This window comes from Calidris pugnax, unplaced genomic scaffold, assembly GCF_001431845.1.
Source record: "Calidris pugnax isolate Ruff unplaced genomic scaffold, ASM143184v1 scaffold125, whole genome shotgun sequence".
NCBI lineage: Eukaryota > Metazoa > Chordata > Aves > Charadriiformes > Scolopacidae > Calidris > Calidris pugnax.
The window spans coordinates 3,990,974-4,010,422 of NW_015090906.1; the positions used below are offsets into that span (position 1 = coordinate 3,990,974).

General features: G+C 43.9%; 1 protein-coding gene across 1 annotated transcript in view; it reads left to right on the forward strand.

Moving 5' to 3' along the window:
• Positions 1 to 19,449, forward strand: part of SFMBT2 (Scm-like with four mbt domains 2) — a 188,246-nt gene that overhangs the window by 41,676 nt on the left and 127,121 nt on the right. The window contains exon 4 of the mRNA XM_014949114.1: positions 872 to 1,112. Coding sequence (XP_014804600.1) covers positions 872 to 1,112 — 241 coding nt within the window. The remainder of the gene's footprint in view (positions 1 to 871; positions 1,113 to 19,449) is intronic.

Consider the following 19,449-nt stretch of genomic DNA (forward strand, 5'->3'; position numbering starts at 1 on the left):
ATGAGAACCTGTCCTTAGCTTATTTCCTATGAGATGCTTACATTTTGGATGGTTTTCTGAAGACAAGACTAAGACTGCCATCTGAACCAGCAGACTGACATCCACCTCTTATGTATCAACAACAGCTAGGGACATCCCCCTGGCCCTTGGAAGATACGTTATGATGTGCCTACAGCAGTCCCTAGTGTTTAACAGAAGTCCCTGGAGTGTCCTAGAAGAGATGCACTGGCATCTCCAGTGTCCTGAAGGAAGTTACATGTCACTTGTCACTGGTGAGATAAATGGAAGTGACATCTCCATCAGGTGGTAAGACAGTGATCCAAAATGCACCTTTCAGCCATGGGTCATACCTTATTTAACAGAGAGCAAATTGGTTAAGGCTTGAGCTGCTTGGGATGGATTTAGTGGAAATGCTCCTTGGTTTGCTTGGTACAGCATTCATCCCTTGATGCTTGTCAAGCCTCAAGAGGTGCTTTAGTGTTGTTATATGACTTGGGCTTAACTCCTTGAGGTGTTTAGTACCTGCCTTTCTACTTGCACGTGTCCTGTGATTTGCCTGATGGAGCTGTGCAGTGGCAAATACAAATTCACTTCAGTTACACCACCTTTCTCCCAGGCATTGGTGAGATTTTATGATGTGAAGATGGGCACCAGACCTCTCTCAGATCTCGTGCCCCTGAGGTTACCACCCCTTTGGAGCATGTGGGACTTTGCATGATGGGATATATGTCAATGAAGTTGTAAAGGTCCTGCCCCAACAGATTGTGAGGGAGGTGGTTGGTTTAAGGAGCACAGCATTATATTGCTCAGCTGGGAAAGGGTCTCCCTGAAAAGAGGAAAAGGTAACACCATGCCTTTCTCATTTTATAAGGTTGAAATCAGCCTTCAAAGCAGTTTCCAACCAGGCATGAAATTAGAAGTGGCCAACAAGAGCAATCCAGACACGTATTGGGTGGCTACAATCATTACAACGTGTGGACAGCTCTTACTGCTCCGTTACTGTGGCTATGGAGATGACCGCAGGGCAGATTTCTGGTGTGACGTGATGACAGCAGATCTTCACCCCGTTGGCTGGTGTACACAGAATAACAAGGTCCTGATGCCTCCAGATGGTAAGTCCTGCATGTTTTGTCAGGGTCGTGCTCTAGTGTTGGGCTGGTGGTTAATCTCCAGACTTGCAGTCGATCTGGAATGGGTGCTCCAGATCCTCAACTGGTGTTGGGTGATGCAGTCAGGGTCAGGTCACCACTGGTCAATGGGTGATTCGATCTGCCAGTCGGCCTCTAGCAAAGGCGCTTTTGCTCTAGTTGTTAACAACAGGAGGCATTTCTATAGGAAGCTGTCTTAACAAGGAAACTTACTGCTAAATTACAAAGGCATGATTTTCAGTTAGGGAAGAAAATTCTCCTGTTCTTGTAGGAAGGAGGGATGAAATTCAGAATGAGAATAAAATAAAACAAGCAAGATCAGTTTGCGTGTAGCCAAAACCAGAAGTCGGCTGTGCACTCAAGTATTTTGCCCTGAAAGTTTAAAACTTCACATTGACAGATTCTTGCAGCTTTGAATGCTGATGGTAGATAGGCATCATTAAAGGTGGCTAAATTTGGTCATCATAGGTTAGGACATGTCCTGATTAACAACTTTTAGGTGCGCAAAAGCTGAATGTGAGAGCTGTAGGTTACTGAGTGGCTTGTTAATGATATATTTTGATCCCCAGTGTTAAGAAAAGCGTGGGGTTTTTTTGCTGTGTACAACAATGGAGCAGCTGTGTATTCTTACCACTACATAGCTCCGAGCAGAGGCATACTTGTCACTGCTACTCATATGTATTCCCACCATATATCCCATTTGTTCTGGATCAGGGGTATTTAGGCTCCAGCTTGTCCAGATTCTGCTGCTACAGTAATTCTTTTACTTTCTGTTGCCTGTGATAGTTGAAAAAATATATGTGCCATTTCTGTGCCTTGTGTGATTTCTCCTGGTGCAGGTGTTGCCTGACCTCCCACTGAAGTGAGCTGTAGACACGGTCTTTGATCAGAGCTGAAATGGGCTTATTCCTGTCTCTCATGTGCCGACCTCTGAGCTAAACTTACCTTTTTGTTCTGGTCTGTGTCTTTTGAATAAATAGAAGATTGAAGTCTTAAAGACAAATATGGCTGAGAAATCTGTTGGCTTAGCACTAGTAAATCAAACTGATGTGAGAAGGGTTAGATATTTTATTTTATTGGTCTCTTAAACTACCTTGTATTACATGGATTATAATCAATGTTACCAGAAAGGTGTACAGTGCCGTAAACTAAATCTCAAAATGCCAGGGTCAAGGGGTAAGAGATCTTATCGACAGTTGTAATAGAAAATAACGATTGTTTTATAACCAGAGGCAACTGCTTTTCATGGAAATGTTGGAATCTGCTCTTTGGGTTGTGGCTACTTTGTGTGAATTGTCTTGCTTGAATGACTGTGAATGTGCAGTGCGTCAGACCTCCTGTCTCCCCTGGTTGGGTGATGTAACTGTATACCAGGGCCTTAAATCTGGGCAACTGCCCTGTTTTGTTCCCCCTCTGCCCCCACCTCCTCACATTCGCTGGGAACAAACTCTATTGATTGTATCTTAGTTTAATTTTCAGAAAGAATAAATTAAATGCGTAGGTTGTAATTTCAAAAGAGACTTAAGCATCTGAGAGCTTGAGTTGTTGTATTTTGGAACGAGGCATTGAAAGTGCCCAGGAGGATTTGAGCCTTCAGGACTTTCCTCACTTGGAAAAGATGTGCTCGTAAATGGCAGAGCTCCTCTGGGTGTTTGCCTGCAGCCTTCAAAGGTGGGTTTTCGAAAGATCATAGCTCCCACTGGGACAACACAGGGAAGAAGCTGAATTTTTCAAGAGTGCCCCTTGCCTTCCACAGGGAGAACTGAGCTCTGACCGGCTTTTAAAAGTAGCTTGTGAATACTAGACTTCCTACTGTACACAGATGTCTGGAGTTTGTCCTGTGCTTAATTGCTTTGCTGATCTATCTTAATGAGCCAAATTTCATTGCAGTGCTGAGAGTTTTAGCTGGTGAAGCCTGCAGGATCAGGCTTCGCATTGGTTATTGAGAAAGTGATGTTCTCTGTGAACTCCGTGGAGGCTTTTTTTTTTTGCCTTTTTTAGCATTGCACACTATTTTGTTGCCAAACTTTTGGAAGAAATGAAAGCCAGCTTCAAATTGCAAGCACAATTTTCTACGGGCCTGATTCTGCACATTTTGATTACAATGAGGATATCTGTTGGCACGACCATGCAAACAGCATGGCCAGTTATCTGTCGTTAGGGTTTGATTTTAATCAGGAGCTGAAGGCTTTGGTTAAAAAAGCAGATCTGCGGAAGAGGACTGGTTTAATGGGCAGCACTGGGACTATGCTCTGGTTCTACCTACTGATCAGATTGGACTGATCAGCACTCATCTTATAAATGTGATGCCAGAGAAGAATGGTACAGAGTGACAGGACGAAGAATTTCATTAGATGGGGGAGAGATGCGAAAAAACGGACCGGTTCAGTTTAGCAAATCAATAGAGCTTGATTTAATGTTCTGCACACGCAGAGCTTTTAAGGGGCAGCTGCCAAATAATTATTGTTTATGATCCCAATAGAAGGAAGTCATTTAATTTACGGACTGTTACATGATTATTTATTGGGTGACGCTAGCATTGCATCATGGGGCCTGTGAGTATAATGTCAAGTCATGTTATGTCCTCCCATGACATTATGATGCAATGGACTGGAACAGGACTGCTCAAGCCAAGTAGTTGACTTTGCAATAAAATGTGTTGGCTTATGGAAGGACGGTAGGAGTGAGCGTGTGCCTGCGAGCTTCGCCCTCTATCCCCTCCTTCCCTGCAGGAAATCAAAGGAGTAAAATTGTAGTTACTTCAAGCTTTGCCATTAATTATATTTTTCTCATTACAAATCGGTGTGTAATTTGAATTGCAAACTCAACTATCCTGGCAGAATAGATCTGTTTACCATTCAAAGCAAAATGAAAATTATTTAAATTAGTTAATATAGAACTCATTTGAATGAATTGGATGTTTATTCATGAACTAGCTGAGGCAAGTGTGAAGCTGTCCTTATGGTCTGTAGCTTTGGCACTGATCAGCTCTAAAGTCACGTCCTGGGACAGAGATTTCTTTTTTGTTTTGTTTTGTTTTTTATTGCATATTAACTGTGGTGCAGACCAGTGGGTAGATACTGGCTGATGTAGCTGAGTGTGAATTCTTCATCCTTTCTGACAAGGCCCCTCAGCAGTTGTAATTCACATGAGGAAGGACAACCTGCTTCAAAGTTTCTGGACAGTGGCAAGGCTATGGTGGTGTAGTAAGCTTTGTTTTCTGGACCATAGGGGTATGATGTAACATAGACTTTTCATCAGTTGGTTAAAATTTCCCCATTATTTCTATGGTGGTGTAGTAGGCTTGGTTTTCTGGACCATAGGGGTATGATGTAACATAGACTTTTCATCAGTTGGTTAAAATTTCCCCATTATGTTAGCCAGAATGGAAACAGGGACAGCATTTATCCCCTCCTTTGTCTTACCCAAACACTGTTCTCCTCCTCAGCACAGGGCCAATACGGCTCTTTTTCAACATCCTCCATCCCTTGGGATGTTTTACCCATTGAGCATTAAAAATTTAAGTCTAACTAAACTTTCCCTTGCTAGCAATTTCTTTAACTGTGAAAGGAAAAGAGGTCTCTTGCCTCCTTTAGCCTGTTATCTCCATGTGCTGTTTTCCTTTGTCGATGACAGTTGGGTTAGTGAACACGTTTACCATCGGGTAGAAGAGCAGCGTGGAGAACCTGACAAGCGTAGTAGCTAAATTATGCATTGTGAACCACGCGGAGAGCAGGAACGTCTTTTGATTGACACTTGGGTGTTTTTGTACAGATTGCAAATTTACAGCTGAGCCAACAGAGCTGAATCTCTCCTGGCACTATCTTAATGCATTCTGGGATGTGCTAAAGACACTGGACGACAAGATTATTGTGTACACTTGTAATTGCCGTGGTGGTTCTGCTTTAATGTTATTGACAGATGGAAATTCAAATAGGGCATTTCTGCGTGCAGATCCGTGCAGTAAGCTTGAGTCTGCTCACCGTGTAAAACCAGGAGACGAAGGAGACTGGAGATGTAAAGAAATACAGCAGGGAGAGAACCAGGTCCGTACTTTGATTTTACAATGAAGTGGAACAGATGGGAAAAACCTCTGAACACCGTTTATCCTTGGATTTGGTGATCAAGATGAGGAGATGTACTGCGATTATGTGTAGGGAAGCAGCCTTTACTTCTCTGTTGCACCAATATAAGGAGGACTAAAGCTGAAAAGCCTGATTCTGGCATAAAGTGAGTCCCTCTTGAATGGTGCTGCTTGTCATCAGGTGAAATTAGGGCAAGATAATAAGGGGTAAGAAAGAGATGCACAGGCAGTGGAAGCAGGGACAGGTATCCTGGGAAGACTATAGGCATGTTGCCCAGTTGTGTAGGGATGGGGTCCTGAAGGCCATGGTGCAGCTGAGCTGAACTCAGCAAGGGATGCAAAGAATAAGAAGGAGGGATTCTACAGGCATATTATCCAGAGAATGAACATCAAAGAAAGTGAGCCAGACTGGCAAACTGGTAACAGCAGATGAGGAGAAGACTGAGGTACTCAGTGACTCTTTTGCTTCAGTCTTCAGTGGTAACCTCTCTCTCCACACCTCTTGAGTGAATGGTCTGTGAGGCAGGGACTGGGGGAGAAAAATCCCTCCCACTTTAAGAGAAGATCGGTGACCACCTGAGGAACTTGAACATACAGAAGTCTATGGGACCTGACGAGGTGCATCCCAGGGTCCCAAGGGAATTGGCTGATGTGGTTGCCAAGCCACTCTCCATAATATTTGAAAAGTCATGGCAGTCAGGTGAAGTCTCTGGTTACTGGAAAAAGGGAAATGTTGCACTGATTTTTAAAAAGGGTAGAAAGAAAGACCCTGGGAAGTACCAACCTGTCAGCCTCACCTCTGTGACTGGGAAGATCATGGAACATGATCTTCTCCTTGAAGATATACTAAAGCACATGGAGGAGAGGGAGGTGATCTGAGACATCCAAGCATGGCTTCAGCAAGGGCAAGTCCTGCCTGACCAACCTAGTGGACTTCTATGATTGAGTGTCCACATCAGTGGACAAGGGAAGAACAACAGATGATGTCTGTCTGGACTTCTGTAAGGCCTTTTACACAGTCCTCCACAGCATCCTTCTCTCTAAATTGGAGAGATATGGATTTGATGGGTGGACTGTTCAGTGGATGAGGAATTGGTTGATGGTCATGTCCAGAGGGTAATGGTCAACGGCTCAACGTCCAGGTGGAGATTGGTGACAAAGTGGTGTCCCTCAGGGGTCTGTATTGAGACCAGCACTGTTCAATATCTTAATCAGTGACATAAGCAGTGGGATTGAGTGCACGCTCAGCAAGTTTGTGGACGACGCCAAGCTGAGTGGTGTGGTAGACACGCCTGAGGGACTGGATGCCATCCAGAGGGACCTGGACGGGTTTGAGAAGTGGGCAAGTGTGAACATCACGTGGCCCATACACTTGCCTTTCAGCATTATTCTTGGAGATCACTTGTGTCCTCAAAACTTGTCCACAGGCTCTTCAGAGAGTGACACAGAGATAATGTTTCTGAAAATAGATGAGGGCCTCTAGAGCTTCTCTCTCGGAAAATGTGATCATGGATATTTTTTTTTTTTTTTTTTAACCAAGGCCAACTTTCCCCTGGTTATCTCATCCCAGAGGAAATAAAACTTAAACTATGCCTGCAGGCCTGTGATTATAGTGCAGGTAGAGGGATCAGATGGGCAGAGTGGACTTCTCCTTTTATCTTTGTGAGGAGCTGGCTTGCCTCCACCGACTTATCTGAGATGAGTTTGCTTTTCTACTGGTATAATTGAGAGCAGATCTGGCCCCGGTTTAGCTCTTTTGAGGAAAGCTCACCTGAAATATTACTTCCTAAGAGCTTGAGGCTGGAGAAAATCAGTAGGCATTCACTGAGCTTATGCTGTTTTACATCAGCTAAGAACTGGGCCCTCGAGCCAAGTAAAATGAAACTCGGAAATCTTCTTTGGCAGGTTGTACTGTCAAAGACTGGATATTTCTAAAGTAATATATGGATTGTTTTTTTTTATATATATCTTCTTTGCCCAATCCTTATCCTCTCATTCCATCAAAACCCAGTTTAGACTAACCAAATGTAAAAAAATTGCGGGGTTTCTTTATTTTAAATACTGCACTGTACAGCACAGTGTTTTATGTGTGCTTTTCAAGTCGACTTCAGCAGACTATTAATTATGCAGGGGTGACGTTAGCATAAATAACTAGTCAGCAAATAAATGTCAATTAAATATTCTATTAGCATAGTAGGAAGCTTTATGCATTGGCATAGAACATTTAGCAGATTATACTTAACGAGCATATAAAAAAATAGCATTTTTTTTCCTTTGCTGTCCTAATGATGGCAGAGGGGAGGAGAGGAAGGGAGGTAAAAATAATGCCAGTTTTGGCTGTAGACCTGGGGGTGTTTGGGCTGAAATTTGCCCTAGCAGGAGCCATTCCAGTTGACTATGATGTCTCTGGGGAGCTGGCAGCAGCTGGAAATCACTGGAGCATATCGTGGATCGGTATCTCCCTGCCGGCCCCATGTAGCCCCTTCTAGACTCACTCCCAAGAAGTAAATATTTTCATTAGAGCACCCACGGGAGTTTTTCCTTCCCTTCCTTGACATGACTCAGATGGCTCAGTCTGGGATGTGAAAATTCAAGAGTCAGCCCCTTTCTCGTGTGGCATCAGGATAATGTTGCCTTAATGAGGAAAATGGTCTTTTCACTACTGTGTGAAACTGCAAATCTTTTGGATTTACTGCTGACTTTAGCTACTTTTGAAAGACTTCATATTGCCAAGTGAGGCCCTTTTGGGGTAAACTGAGTGTAACAGGCCCCTGTGTGTCTTTTGGGAATGTAAGTAATTGTTGAGCTGTTGTGCAAAGGTGGCACAGCCTGGCCAGTGGGACAGGCTCTGCAAAAAAGTTTTGAGTTGTAGACTTTATCAAATGCAGAGTTTTTGAGCATCTGCAGGTCTACTGAGCTGGAGGTCAGCCTTTTCCATTTTGATTTTCCTTTTAATATAATTTTTCAGTTCTAGAGGTATAGTTGCAGAGAAACTTGCAGGGTTGAGATGCTGGCAGGTTTGTAAGGTGGACTCGGGAGTAAATAATGTCTAGAGGCGTAGTTGCAGAGAACGTTGCAGGGTTGAGATGCTGGCAGGTTTGTAAGGTGGACTCGGGAGTAAATAATTTATCCTGGGGTTTCTGTTGTGAAACCCATATAAAGAAACAAGGTGTGAGTGGGAAATGTGAGGTGTGCGCTGCTTTGGCTTTAGCTGGGACTGTCATGAGTGATGGAGGCTATCAAGGGGAAATATCAATCCTTGGTTAAATATAAGTCCTTTTGTTCCAAGTTTTTGGCAAGTGCAGTGGAGGTGATCTTCAGGAAATGTACCTGCCATGAGGCTCCCAGCCTTGGCTTTGCAATGACCCCATGGTTTAGGTACTTGGCCATCGGCTCTCTGCTAAGGGGAGGATTTCCCCTGAGAGGAAGCCTCATCAGCTGGGGTCACTCTTCGTGCTTCTCTGTTGAGCTTTTGGTGGAAATGGCTTAGAAAAGGTGTTTTTTCCCTTCACAAAACCCATAAATGCAAAGCCTCTGCTTTGTTCTTGTCAATATTTTCCTTTAGAAAGAAGTTGTTCTTCCCTTCAAAAATGTCAGGACAGTTGTTTCTGGGATTAAATACCTAAAATGTTTTCTTGAGCTATAGCAGTGCCTTATGGGATTCATACGTAGGTTCTGGTCCGTCCTTGCCCTTTGGCCTGGGTTAGACTTTCTCTCATGAGGGTTTGCTCTCTCCTTGAGGAATCATTCTGAGATGTCTTCTCCTCAATGCCCCATGAGGTGCTCTTGTGCCTGCTCAGCCCTTGCTGAGGATCAGGCTTCTGAAAAAAACAAAGCCATGCAAGATGGTTTAGGTTTCCAGTAAAAAACAAACAAACAAACAACAAACCCAAAGCTTGCACATGAAGTAGACTCTGTTTATTAAAAGCAAGAAAAGAACACACTTTAATCAAAACCTAATTTTCCAGTACGAAGCCATTTCAGCAGAAACATACCCAGCAAGCCTAGTTTCCAGGGACGACGACATCTGCTTATGCTGGATTTATATTTATTTATGCTCACAAACAAATGGAGTAAGGGAAGCAGGAGCAGGCCAGACCAGAGAGCTTGTGGTCCAACAAGGCAGGGATGCACACAGCAACTGTGGCCACCAAAACCATGTAGGACCCTGCAGTGCACCTGAAATGGCTGCTCAGCATCTCTTTTAGGGTGCTCTTTGTAGTTGCTCAGGAGTATCTGGGGAAATGAGATTTGGCCTGCACCCAGGTTGGGTGTCATCAGTGCAACTTCTTAGAGAGGTGCCAGTTTCACTGACGCCAGTTGTCCTCTCACAGTCCTAATGCAAATCCTGGATTTTTGCAGACTTACGGGTGGAAAGCACTTTCTTTTTAAAGTAAAACCTATCCTCGTTCCTGTGCTGGGCTGAGCTATATAGTCAGTAAATCGAGTAAAACAGTATTACATAGTTTTACAGCTAACACTGGGGATAATATAGCACTGTTTACGCCGGTGTGTTATTAACCCAACTTGGAGCATGGGTTTAATATCTAGGCTGGCTGACAGCCAGGGAAAGGTTCAAGAAGGGGTTTCACCAGTGGAATGAGGTTTGGTAACGAATGACTCGGACATATGGATACTGAAGTAAATGCACATTCTGCCCTCCTTCCCCTTGCTTGGGTGGGCTGTCTGTCCTGACTTTTATTTCCATGGATTGCTGCTGGTGGATGGTGTCTTCCTCTGTCAATGTTAGTGTTGATGGCATGATGTTGATGGATTCCAATGTTGGAACGATGTTGGTGTTCCCATGGCAGAAGCACGATAAGGCAGCAGGATGTTTTGTGGCACCAGTCCCTTTTGGGTGGCAGGGGGAAGGCTGGACTATTTCAACTGCAGCTATCCTGTTACGATTAAGGAAGCAGCACCTTGTGTACAAGCAACAGTGGAGCTGAGGATCAGGCTTATTGCAATGAAAACTGAAAGCCTAATCCTTTTATAAACAGTCTGGAGGGGGATGGAGGTGGGGGAAAGAAAAGCAGTGATTTTCGTGGACTTTGACAAGTTATAAATATATCCTGAGAGAAGCCAATAGTGTGGGGCTTTATGAAAGATTTAATGAATAAATATTTCATGCCCACATGGTGCTTCTTCAGTAACGTGTGCTGTCGGTAAAAAGCAATAAACAAAGAACCTCCTTCAGGGTTTGTTTGGGCTTTTAAATTAAACTAATTTAATCAACTTTTTCAGTCAAGCTTGATATTAGTTCATTTCTGTACACAGCACTGTACGTGGATCTGTTTGTTTTCTCCTGATACCTGTTCCCCTGTTTGGAAGATGCTTGAATATCAAAGAATGAGTCGTTTCATCCTGCCCCTATGGTGCGCATCTGAGTTTTCAAGGCAGAAAGCAAAGTCTGACTTTTTCTTTATCCTACAGCTTGAGGACCCAGCCATCCTCCACCAACCCAGCTGTGAGTGTTATGGGACCCCAGCTGAGAGTTTCATTATCCAGCAGGGAGATTGCTTGAGCACGTTGGTCATTTCTGAACATAAGCAAGCAGGCATCTTTTGAGTTTTGGAAGCCTTCAGTACCCAGTTTGCTGCTGCTTGAAGGACTGGGAACTAGCTGGAAGTGCTCTGGAGTCTGGCCCCAGTGAGGATTGCACGCTTCTGCACTGATTTGTTGAACAAATTTATGAAGCGAGATTGAAACGCTCCTCCAGCTCAGACTATTGGCAAATCTGGGGCTCGGGTGCACTGGTATCATTGCTTGATGATTCACTGTCACAACAAATGGCCAGGAAGAGATCAGGATATATATTAGTTCTGTGCTCCATGGCTTGCAGTACTTTAAAAAAAAAAACCCAACTCCTCAGAGACCTGATTTTTTTCCTTGGGAACAGCAGGACTGTAGCCAATTGATTCTTTCACAGCTGGACCACGCAAGCAAAGAGCAAATACAACACAGTAGGGAGGTAAAAGCAAGGGTGGTAGGAGGGGTAGAGCTAACTTTGGAAAGGCATCTGTGGGCAGGGATGCTCAGTGACCTGAGAATTCACTCAAACTGGCACACAGATGCACCTTTGCATGGGATGGTGGGGTTGGACACAGGTGCATGGAATGGAGCATTTCTCAGCTTCTTTTGCTGTGAAAAGGAATAAAAGTGCCTTTTTTTTTCGTTCCTCTTTTTCTTCCCTCTCTCCCCTCCCTGCCAACCGCTGATCTGGAAGCACTTGTTTTTATAGTGGGCAGCTTTGGAAAATTTATTCCTCTTGGCTGGATGGAGTACGTTCCTATGAAGGTTGTGCCACACTGTGGGCAGTGACAAAAAAAAAAAGAAAAAGGTTTGTATTAGAAACTGAGGAAGCTTTGCTTGTCCAAACCCACGTAGAGCTACATTTATTTTTTTTTCTAGTGTTATTAGGCAATGTGTGAGATGGTGGCTGTACGGATCAAAGCCCAGGCCCTTTGCCTAGCAAAAATGTTCATCTTTGGCAAAGACTGATGGAGCAAAACTCCTTTTCAGTAGTGCTGAGCTGCAATAGTTGTCTGACCCAGCCCAAAGTGTTGGCAGAACCAATTTCTGCTGCTGCTCCTTACCTCCTGCAAGGAAAGCATGTTTTGTCAGGGCTCGAGCTCTGTTCAGGGCCCTGGAAGGGCTTAAGGTGAGCAGTTGAGACCCCACGGCTTCGCCTTCTGCTGCTCGCAATTCTGGTCACAGTGGGCAGGTTAACACTGCAGCCGCTGCTGTGACGAAACCATTGGTTTTGGAGCTGACATTTAGTACAAGTTGTGCTGGAGGAACAGAGATACGGGAGGAAAGGAGTAATTGCAGCGCGAGGCAGAGACTGTGAATGAGAAGATTTATTTCCAGGGAAATATCGCAGGAAAAGGCTGTGGGCAGACATCAGGCTTTTCTGTGAGTAGAGGTTTCCTGAGATTTCCTTGTTCTTTAGCAACAGGTGAAATGGGGTGGATTTTTGGAAGGTACCTTTGAGAACTTTTTAGGTAAAATCTTGCTTTGACAATTGCTGCAAAAAACCCCCTTCCATCCATTGCACAGACCAGAAAAGTCATCCTCTTAAGGCATTTCAGTGCCAAGGGATGGAAGGATGTAAATTATTTTACAGTTAAAGACCCAATGAGGCTCCTAATAAAAATTTGGTTGAGAAGTACTAGCCCTGGGGCTCTGTTTTGAGCTACCATTTGACCATCATCCAACTATTTGACCATCATTCAACTATTTGGTGCAAACCATGTGAATGCCGAACAAAATGTGTAACGGTTGAGATCTGTGACTTGGTGAGTTGTCATTGAGGAGCAATGTCCTTATTCAAGCGAAAACCCCCTGAGCTGTGTGTCTCCATCATGACTGTGGAGGTGTCCACACCTTGAATATCCAGTAGTGCCTGTTTTGAGTTGTTCTTCCACGCTCACACACCTTCTGGGGTATATGCTCTGATGCTGTGGAGCTAGAAAGCCCAGAAACCGTAGAAAAATGGGAAAATTTAAAGTCTGAAAGCCTGGCAATGGTTGCAAACAACTCTTTATTATTATTTTTTTTTTTTTTGACACGATCAACTTAACTGATGTCCAGCTGAGTGTGTGTTTTTTTTATAAAATGTTCTTGAAAAATAATAATCGAGAGATTGTAAGTAGCCGTTATTGGTAATTGCATATAATTTCCCTTCCCCAGTCTCCCGTAATTTCCCCCAGAGGAGTTTTGGAATGGAAATGCCTTCTCAGCTGTAAGAGTAGGCTTAGGTAGTTAATGTGGTGATATAATAAGTAAAACATCAACAGACTTAAATAATCGCCATTGGAGACATCTGTGGAGACTTTAAAAAGCCCCTGTAGCATTCATATTCTAAGTTAGGCACAGTTTTGGGTCTATATATCAGAGAAGGAGGTGACTTTATGTGCATTGTTGTAGGGGCTGGGAAAGGTGAATAGCAGAAGGGACTTGATCCAGAACGTGCTGAATTTGACGTACATGTTTCTTCAGTGGACCTTTTTTGATCAGGTTGAAGATTAAATTATGTCTATTAGAGCTGAGCAGACCTGAGAGGATTTTCTGTACTCTTTTAGGCCAAGGACAAGCTGACGTCTCTAGTGTCATGTTTTCAGCAGAGCATTCCTTTAGATGCACCTAGGGGCACCTCAGATTTTGCTCAGGAGGAGCATGCAGATAGGGAGCTTGGGAAGCTGCTAGTGGCAGATGCAAGTGCCAGCATGATCCCGAGCCAGCTGTGAGTTGCACTTGATTTTTTTCCCTCATTACGCATGATAATGTGGGCTCCCAGTCACCGTTGAAGGGGCTTGCTTCCTGAAGCAGACCGTATGCTCCTGGGGCCCATGAAGGTAGCTGTTAATGCAGTGCAGAGATTCAAGTGATGCTCCTGTGAAGCGTTTTACCGGTGACTATTAAAAATCAATTCTTCTCACCCAGATTCCAAATTCTGGGTCAATTCTGGACGTCTTCCATGACATTAGAAAGCTTTTGCTCTGAATTCCTAATTGGTTTCTACGTCTATGAGTGTGTGCTGTTATTACTGTTTGATTTTGGTCACAAAATAAAAACAAAGGAACAAGCTTAAGGACATGCTGAAGCCCTTTCTGATTGATGGTTTATTTCGTGTTGTGAGGCAGAGCATCTACCTTCCTGTGTTTGTAGCAAGAAAAGCTTTTTCTCACACTGTCACTCTTGGGAATGGATAAAGAAATGAGGGGAAAGTCAGCATTCTAAGGCTGTGGTGTAGAAATGCAGGTACTTCCTAAAGTACTGGAACTGATCATAGAATGACAGAATTGTCTAGGTTGGAAGGGACCTTCCTGATCATCTAGTCCAACCATCAACCTAACTCTGATAAAAAAGATGTATCTGATCTAGAAGATGTATCCAGAGAAAGCTTTGCCAAACACAGGAAGCCATTCTGCTATGCATTGTGCTAAGTTTTAGTAAAGAGGCTGTGTCATGATGAGTATAGAGCCTAAAGAGGCAAGAAGGAAATCCTGCAATTGTCCCATCCTAAGCAGCCCTGGGAAGGTCACTGAGAAGTCCTTGGCCATGTAAAGCATCTACACCCTGGGCATTTGACTACTGAAACTACCTCTTCCATAGGGTCTTGCTTTGCTTTGAGCCATTCTGCTGTTGTCCTTGGACCTGTCAGCCTGGACATTTAGGAGCCCTCTTTCTTGTAGAACATCTACAAAATTTATTTAGAAACAAGCCAAAAAAACTTGGAGGAAACACTGTTTGCTGAAGATGAGATTAAGAGCTCACAAAACAGCTGAATGAACCATGGCTCTGCACTAAGATTTGGGAACCTTCGATTTAGCACTTGGGTTCATCAGAGCATCACCATCTTCAGTCAGCATGTCCCGGAATGATGGATAAGCTGAAGTTTTAGAATTCAGAGAAGATTTGGAGCTCTGTGGAAGAGCTGCTGGCATTTCAAATCCTCCAACACATTGTTATTCTCATTTCAGATGAAGCCTTGCATAATGTTCCACGTTGATCTCTGATTCAGATCTAAACTCTTCAAAGTTTGAGGGATGTTTTTGATCCTGGGATTTACAGTTCAAGCCCTTTTCCAGTTTCAAGTGAGGAAAACACATGTTTAGCAAGCGCAAAATGAGCCTTGATGGAGTATTTCTTTGATGGTGTTGCGATGATGATTATGAATTTACATCTTGCGCATAGGATGTTAAGCACCTCATGGGGCCTGGCTGTGCTTAGACTGTACCATTAATTTCGGGAAGGATGCATGATGAATGCTCATAAGGCCCCCTTATGTTCTGATTTGTGGCGCTTACGTCACGTAGCTGAGAGGCTCCGAAATGATTAAGTGGGATTCGATCATTAGAAGCTGGCAATACAATTCTGATTAATTATAGAACACACTGAAAAGTGCAAAATGAGTTTTGCCTTTTTTTTTTTTCCTTTAAAAAAACATGTTTCTGTTTCATGGAGTGTCAGAAGGTGAAGTCATGGTAAGTGAGGCTTGTTGGCTATTTCTGTGGTAATTTGGCAGCGTGTTGGCTCACTCTTGGGCATGGTTAGATTTCTGGTATAGTCCCATGCTCTGGGCACGAGCAGTGAGATTTGGAGAGAACCATGGGCAAATCCTTAAATTAGACCTCGTGTGTCGTGCTTTGCTGCTTGTACCTCACAGTGCTGTTCCTCACCAACTTGAGTGTCATGGCACCAGCCTCCCACCTGAGTCCTGGCAGGGTTTTCCAACAAGTTATCCCTCTGCCTCCTCTCTGAGATGCATCTTTGCCCTTGGGCTGGGAGTTCAGGCTGAAGCTAGTGATGGCTTGCTTTTTCATTCAAATCACTGCTCTTGTCTTCAAAACAAGACAGGGTTTGAGACTGCTGGTCTGTGGAACGTGTTTCACCTGCCTGAGTACCTCATAATCCCAAATAATGTGAGACTAGGTGGTTAAATTTTAGATAGTTTGTGTAGGGTGAAGTGAATCTAGACTTATAGTGTCTATCTAAAGGCAGAAAAAGTAAAAAATGTGCTTTTGGCTATTGTCTGGGGCTCATGCATATCTGGTGAATTTGGTAACAGAAGAAAACCCTTTAACCATTAACCAAAACTTGCATCTTTTTTTTTTTTTAAGTTGATTTGGCTCACTCTTGGGCATGGTTAGATTTCTGGTATAGTCCCATGCTCTGGGCACGAGCAGTGAGATTTGGGGAGAACCATGGGCAAATCCTTAAATTAGACCTCGTGCGTCCTGCTTTGCTGCTTGTACCTCACAGTGCTGTTCCTCACCAACCTGAGCATCGTGGCACCAGCCTCCCACCTGAGTCCTGGCAGGGTTTTCCAACAAGTTATCCCTCTGCCTCCTCTCTGAGATGCATCTTTGCCCTTGGGCTGGGAGTCCAGGTTGAAGCTAGTGATGGCTTGCTTTTTCATTCAAATCACTGCTCTTGTCTTCAAGACAAGACAGGGTTTGAGAGTGCTGGTCTGTGGAACATGTTTCACCTGCCTGAGCACCTCATAATCCCAAATAATGTGAGACTAGATGGTTAAATTTTAGATATTTGTGTAGGGTGAAGTGAATCTAGACTTGTAGTGTCTATCTAAAGGCAGAAAAAGTAAAAAAAATGTGCTTTTGGCTATTTTCTGGGACTCATGCATATCTGGTGAATTTGGTAACAGAAGAAAAGCCTTTAACCATTAACCAAAACTTGCATCTTCTTTTTTTTTTTAAGTTGATGTTTCCCACCAGAGCTAAGAAAGAGTTGTCTTAATGATTCTTCTGTAGAGTATTAAACAATACAATGCATACAATAAAGAGCAATCATCATCCCTACTAATTCCTATATTTCTGTAGAAGATGGAAAATGAAAAAAACACCAAGTCCAGAATGGAATTCCTGGACATCAGGTTCCTCTATCTGTCTTTCTGTGTTCTGGTGCTTTTGTTCATAGTGGATATTTGCTACGGACTGTTGGCATTGCCAGGGAAAAAAAGGTAATTGTGCAGTGAACTGCTTTATGTAAGAATATGGTGCTGCTGCGAATTTGCTGCATTTTACAGAGCTGTCTCCAAAGAGTAGCCTTCAGAAAGCAACTGCAGGATTTAGAAGTGTGAAAAGGCACTTAGTATGTGAGATAATTGGATAGGGTTTGGAGGCATGAGGTCAGAGCCTTGGGCACAATATTTATATGGCAATGACATTTCCTTACAGAATGGCCCATAACTTTTAGATGTTGTTATGCCACAGACTCCATTTGGGGCTGGCCTGTGAGATCCCAACCAGACAGGGCATAAAAGTGCCTCTGATTGTCCATTTGCAAAGGCAAGCCAAGGGGAGAGGGCTTGGCATTTGGATACGGATCAGGTAACCTCCAGACCTCCTTGTCATCCTGTCTCCACGTTCTGGCATCAGAGGGATCTGGGGCAATGCAGTATTATGTGAAAGACCCCCAGAGTAATTGATAACAACTATTGGCATGGTCCAGTGTGTGCCCAGAGGTGGTCAGAGATACTAGTTCGGGGTGTGAACCGAGCTGATGGCTGCATTGCAATAGTTCTGGCTGTGGCTATGGATGCTACTTGTGTAGGGATTTATCCAGGATTTCCTGCATGTTGCTTTGTAGACATACCTTTTTCTTCTTTCTACATTTCTCTCCTGGAACTAGCGCACAGGGAGCATATGAACTGCTATCTGTAGGCTTTACTAGGGTGATGATGGGCAAGCAGCACACAGGCATCCTCCCCCATGGCTTTCAAAGCATTTAAATCAGGGCTTTACAAAGTGTCTGTGCATCTCCGTCTACCTGCAACAGCAGATCTCCATGCCTGCGAAGAGGGGCTGCAGTTTGGAAGCAAATAGCTGTGCAGGTACCCTCTAAGTGCAGTTTTGTGCAGGGAATCTGGTGTACATACCAGTGTCTCATAACTAACAAACCCATAACCCATCGTACACACATAACCCATCTCCCATGGTCCCACCCTGAGGTCTGTGACCTGGGCTGCTTCTAAGCACCTTGCTTAAGGTGCTGATTTGGCCTGGAAAAAAAAAAAAACAGCTCTTACAATTTCATTATTATTTTTTATTATCTCTATGGGATAAAAATGGATTTAGAAATTACAATCAAAATACCGGGTTCCGCCACCCCCCACCTCCCCGCTGCCCTGAATGCTCCTGAATTGCTCATTTGACAAGGTGTTCATTAAGACTCCTGGGTCTGGAGATTGGGGAGTTTGAGCTCTCATCACACACGATGCATCTCTCCTGCGCATCGAGCGTGGCGCTTAATGCAGGTGGAGGAGAAAAATAATCAAGGAACGTACGGGGAGGCTTGGGGTTAAGTGGCGAGAGCCGCGGCGTTCGGATGCTCATTTTCACAGTGAGCCGCCACCCTAATGGACATTGATACTAATGATGGAGGAACCCCCGTGGTTATATGGTTTGTTCAGAGCTTTCGAACGCTGGGCATTGCCTGGCTTTCAGAAATACCATCCAGGGAATCTGTCTCTCTGTGTGTACAGGTCTGAGACCATTTAAGGCAGCCATTCCTGCTTCACTTCTAATAGTGTTGTTGATAACAGTGAGATTTAGTTACTTTTGTACCTAGAATTGAATTGGACAAGGACCAATGTTATTGCTACACACAAAGAATCTACAATCTCTGTTCAGGTAAGAAATTTTGGAGAAGCAAAAACCGCTTGCTCTGTATGAAACAGCGTGACCTTTGTAGTGATGCATCAGTTTTGCCTCTAATTTATTGCATAGGTAGCCAAGAATAAAGTCATCCCTTTTTCACTCCATTGGTGAAATCAGCAAAATCAGAATAATCAGCCTTCATTCATGCCTGCAGATAGAAGAGACCAGATAACTGACCCAAGGTAAAAATGTTTGTGTTTGGAGGATCTTTTACATTCCCAAGTAAGTTGCCAGGCAGCTGCTTGTCCCAGTTTGTGGTAGGGCAATGGGGATGTTTCTGTCATTTGGCACCTGGTCTGGATGGCAAAGTTGCAGAGTTGTCTTCCAGGTGAAATTAATGTAAAACAAACAAAACAAAAAAGGGTTATGCATGGTAAATACTCTGAAAAGTGGAATGCCTCATCCTTGAATACCACCCCGTTGATGCTGGGTGGCTGCAGGTGACTTGCATCTCTGTTGAGAGACCAAGTGAATGAATTGGTTGCACCTCCTGCGAGGCGGAGGGTGGGAGGAGATGAGCTTCCCTCCCCTCTTGCCATCTCCCACCTGCGACTTGCTCTCCCTCCTCCCCAGCTCCTCTAGTCCCAAGGGAGAGCGGTGCTGCACCTCGGTGGTCCCTGGCTGTACTTAGGTGAAGTCTTCTTACAGCAAAGGGAAGTGACAAGTGCAAATAGAGCTCATAAATTTGCTGCTGTTCTTTATCTACGTAATCTGATTGCAATTGATAGATAATGCCACCAAGATAGAGCAGAGCCGCTTCCCGTTATCAACACACCTCTCCTTTTTATCCCTTTTTTTTTTTTTTTTTTCCTGAACCAAACCCTACTTCTTTCTGAATCATCCTGCAGTCGGGCTGTCCTCAGACCAAGCCAGGCCTCACGCCGCTGATCAAAAAATAAAATAAAATGCTTTTTCCATTTCATGTGCAGTCAGCCAAGACAGTGCAAGTTAGCTGGAAAAAGTTTTAATTTTGTTTGTGCTGCTGCTGGGACTCCTCAGGGACCCCAGACCTCCACAGGACAAGGGACAGGCT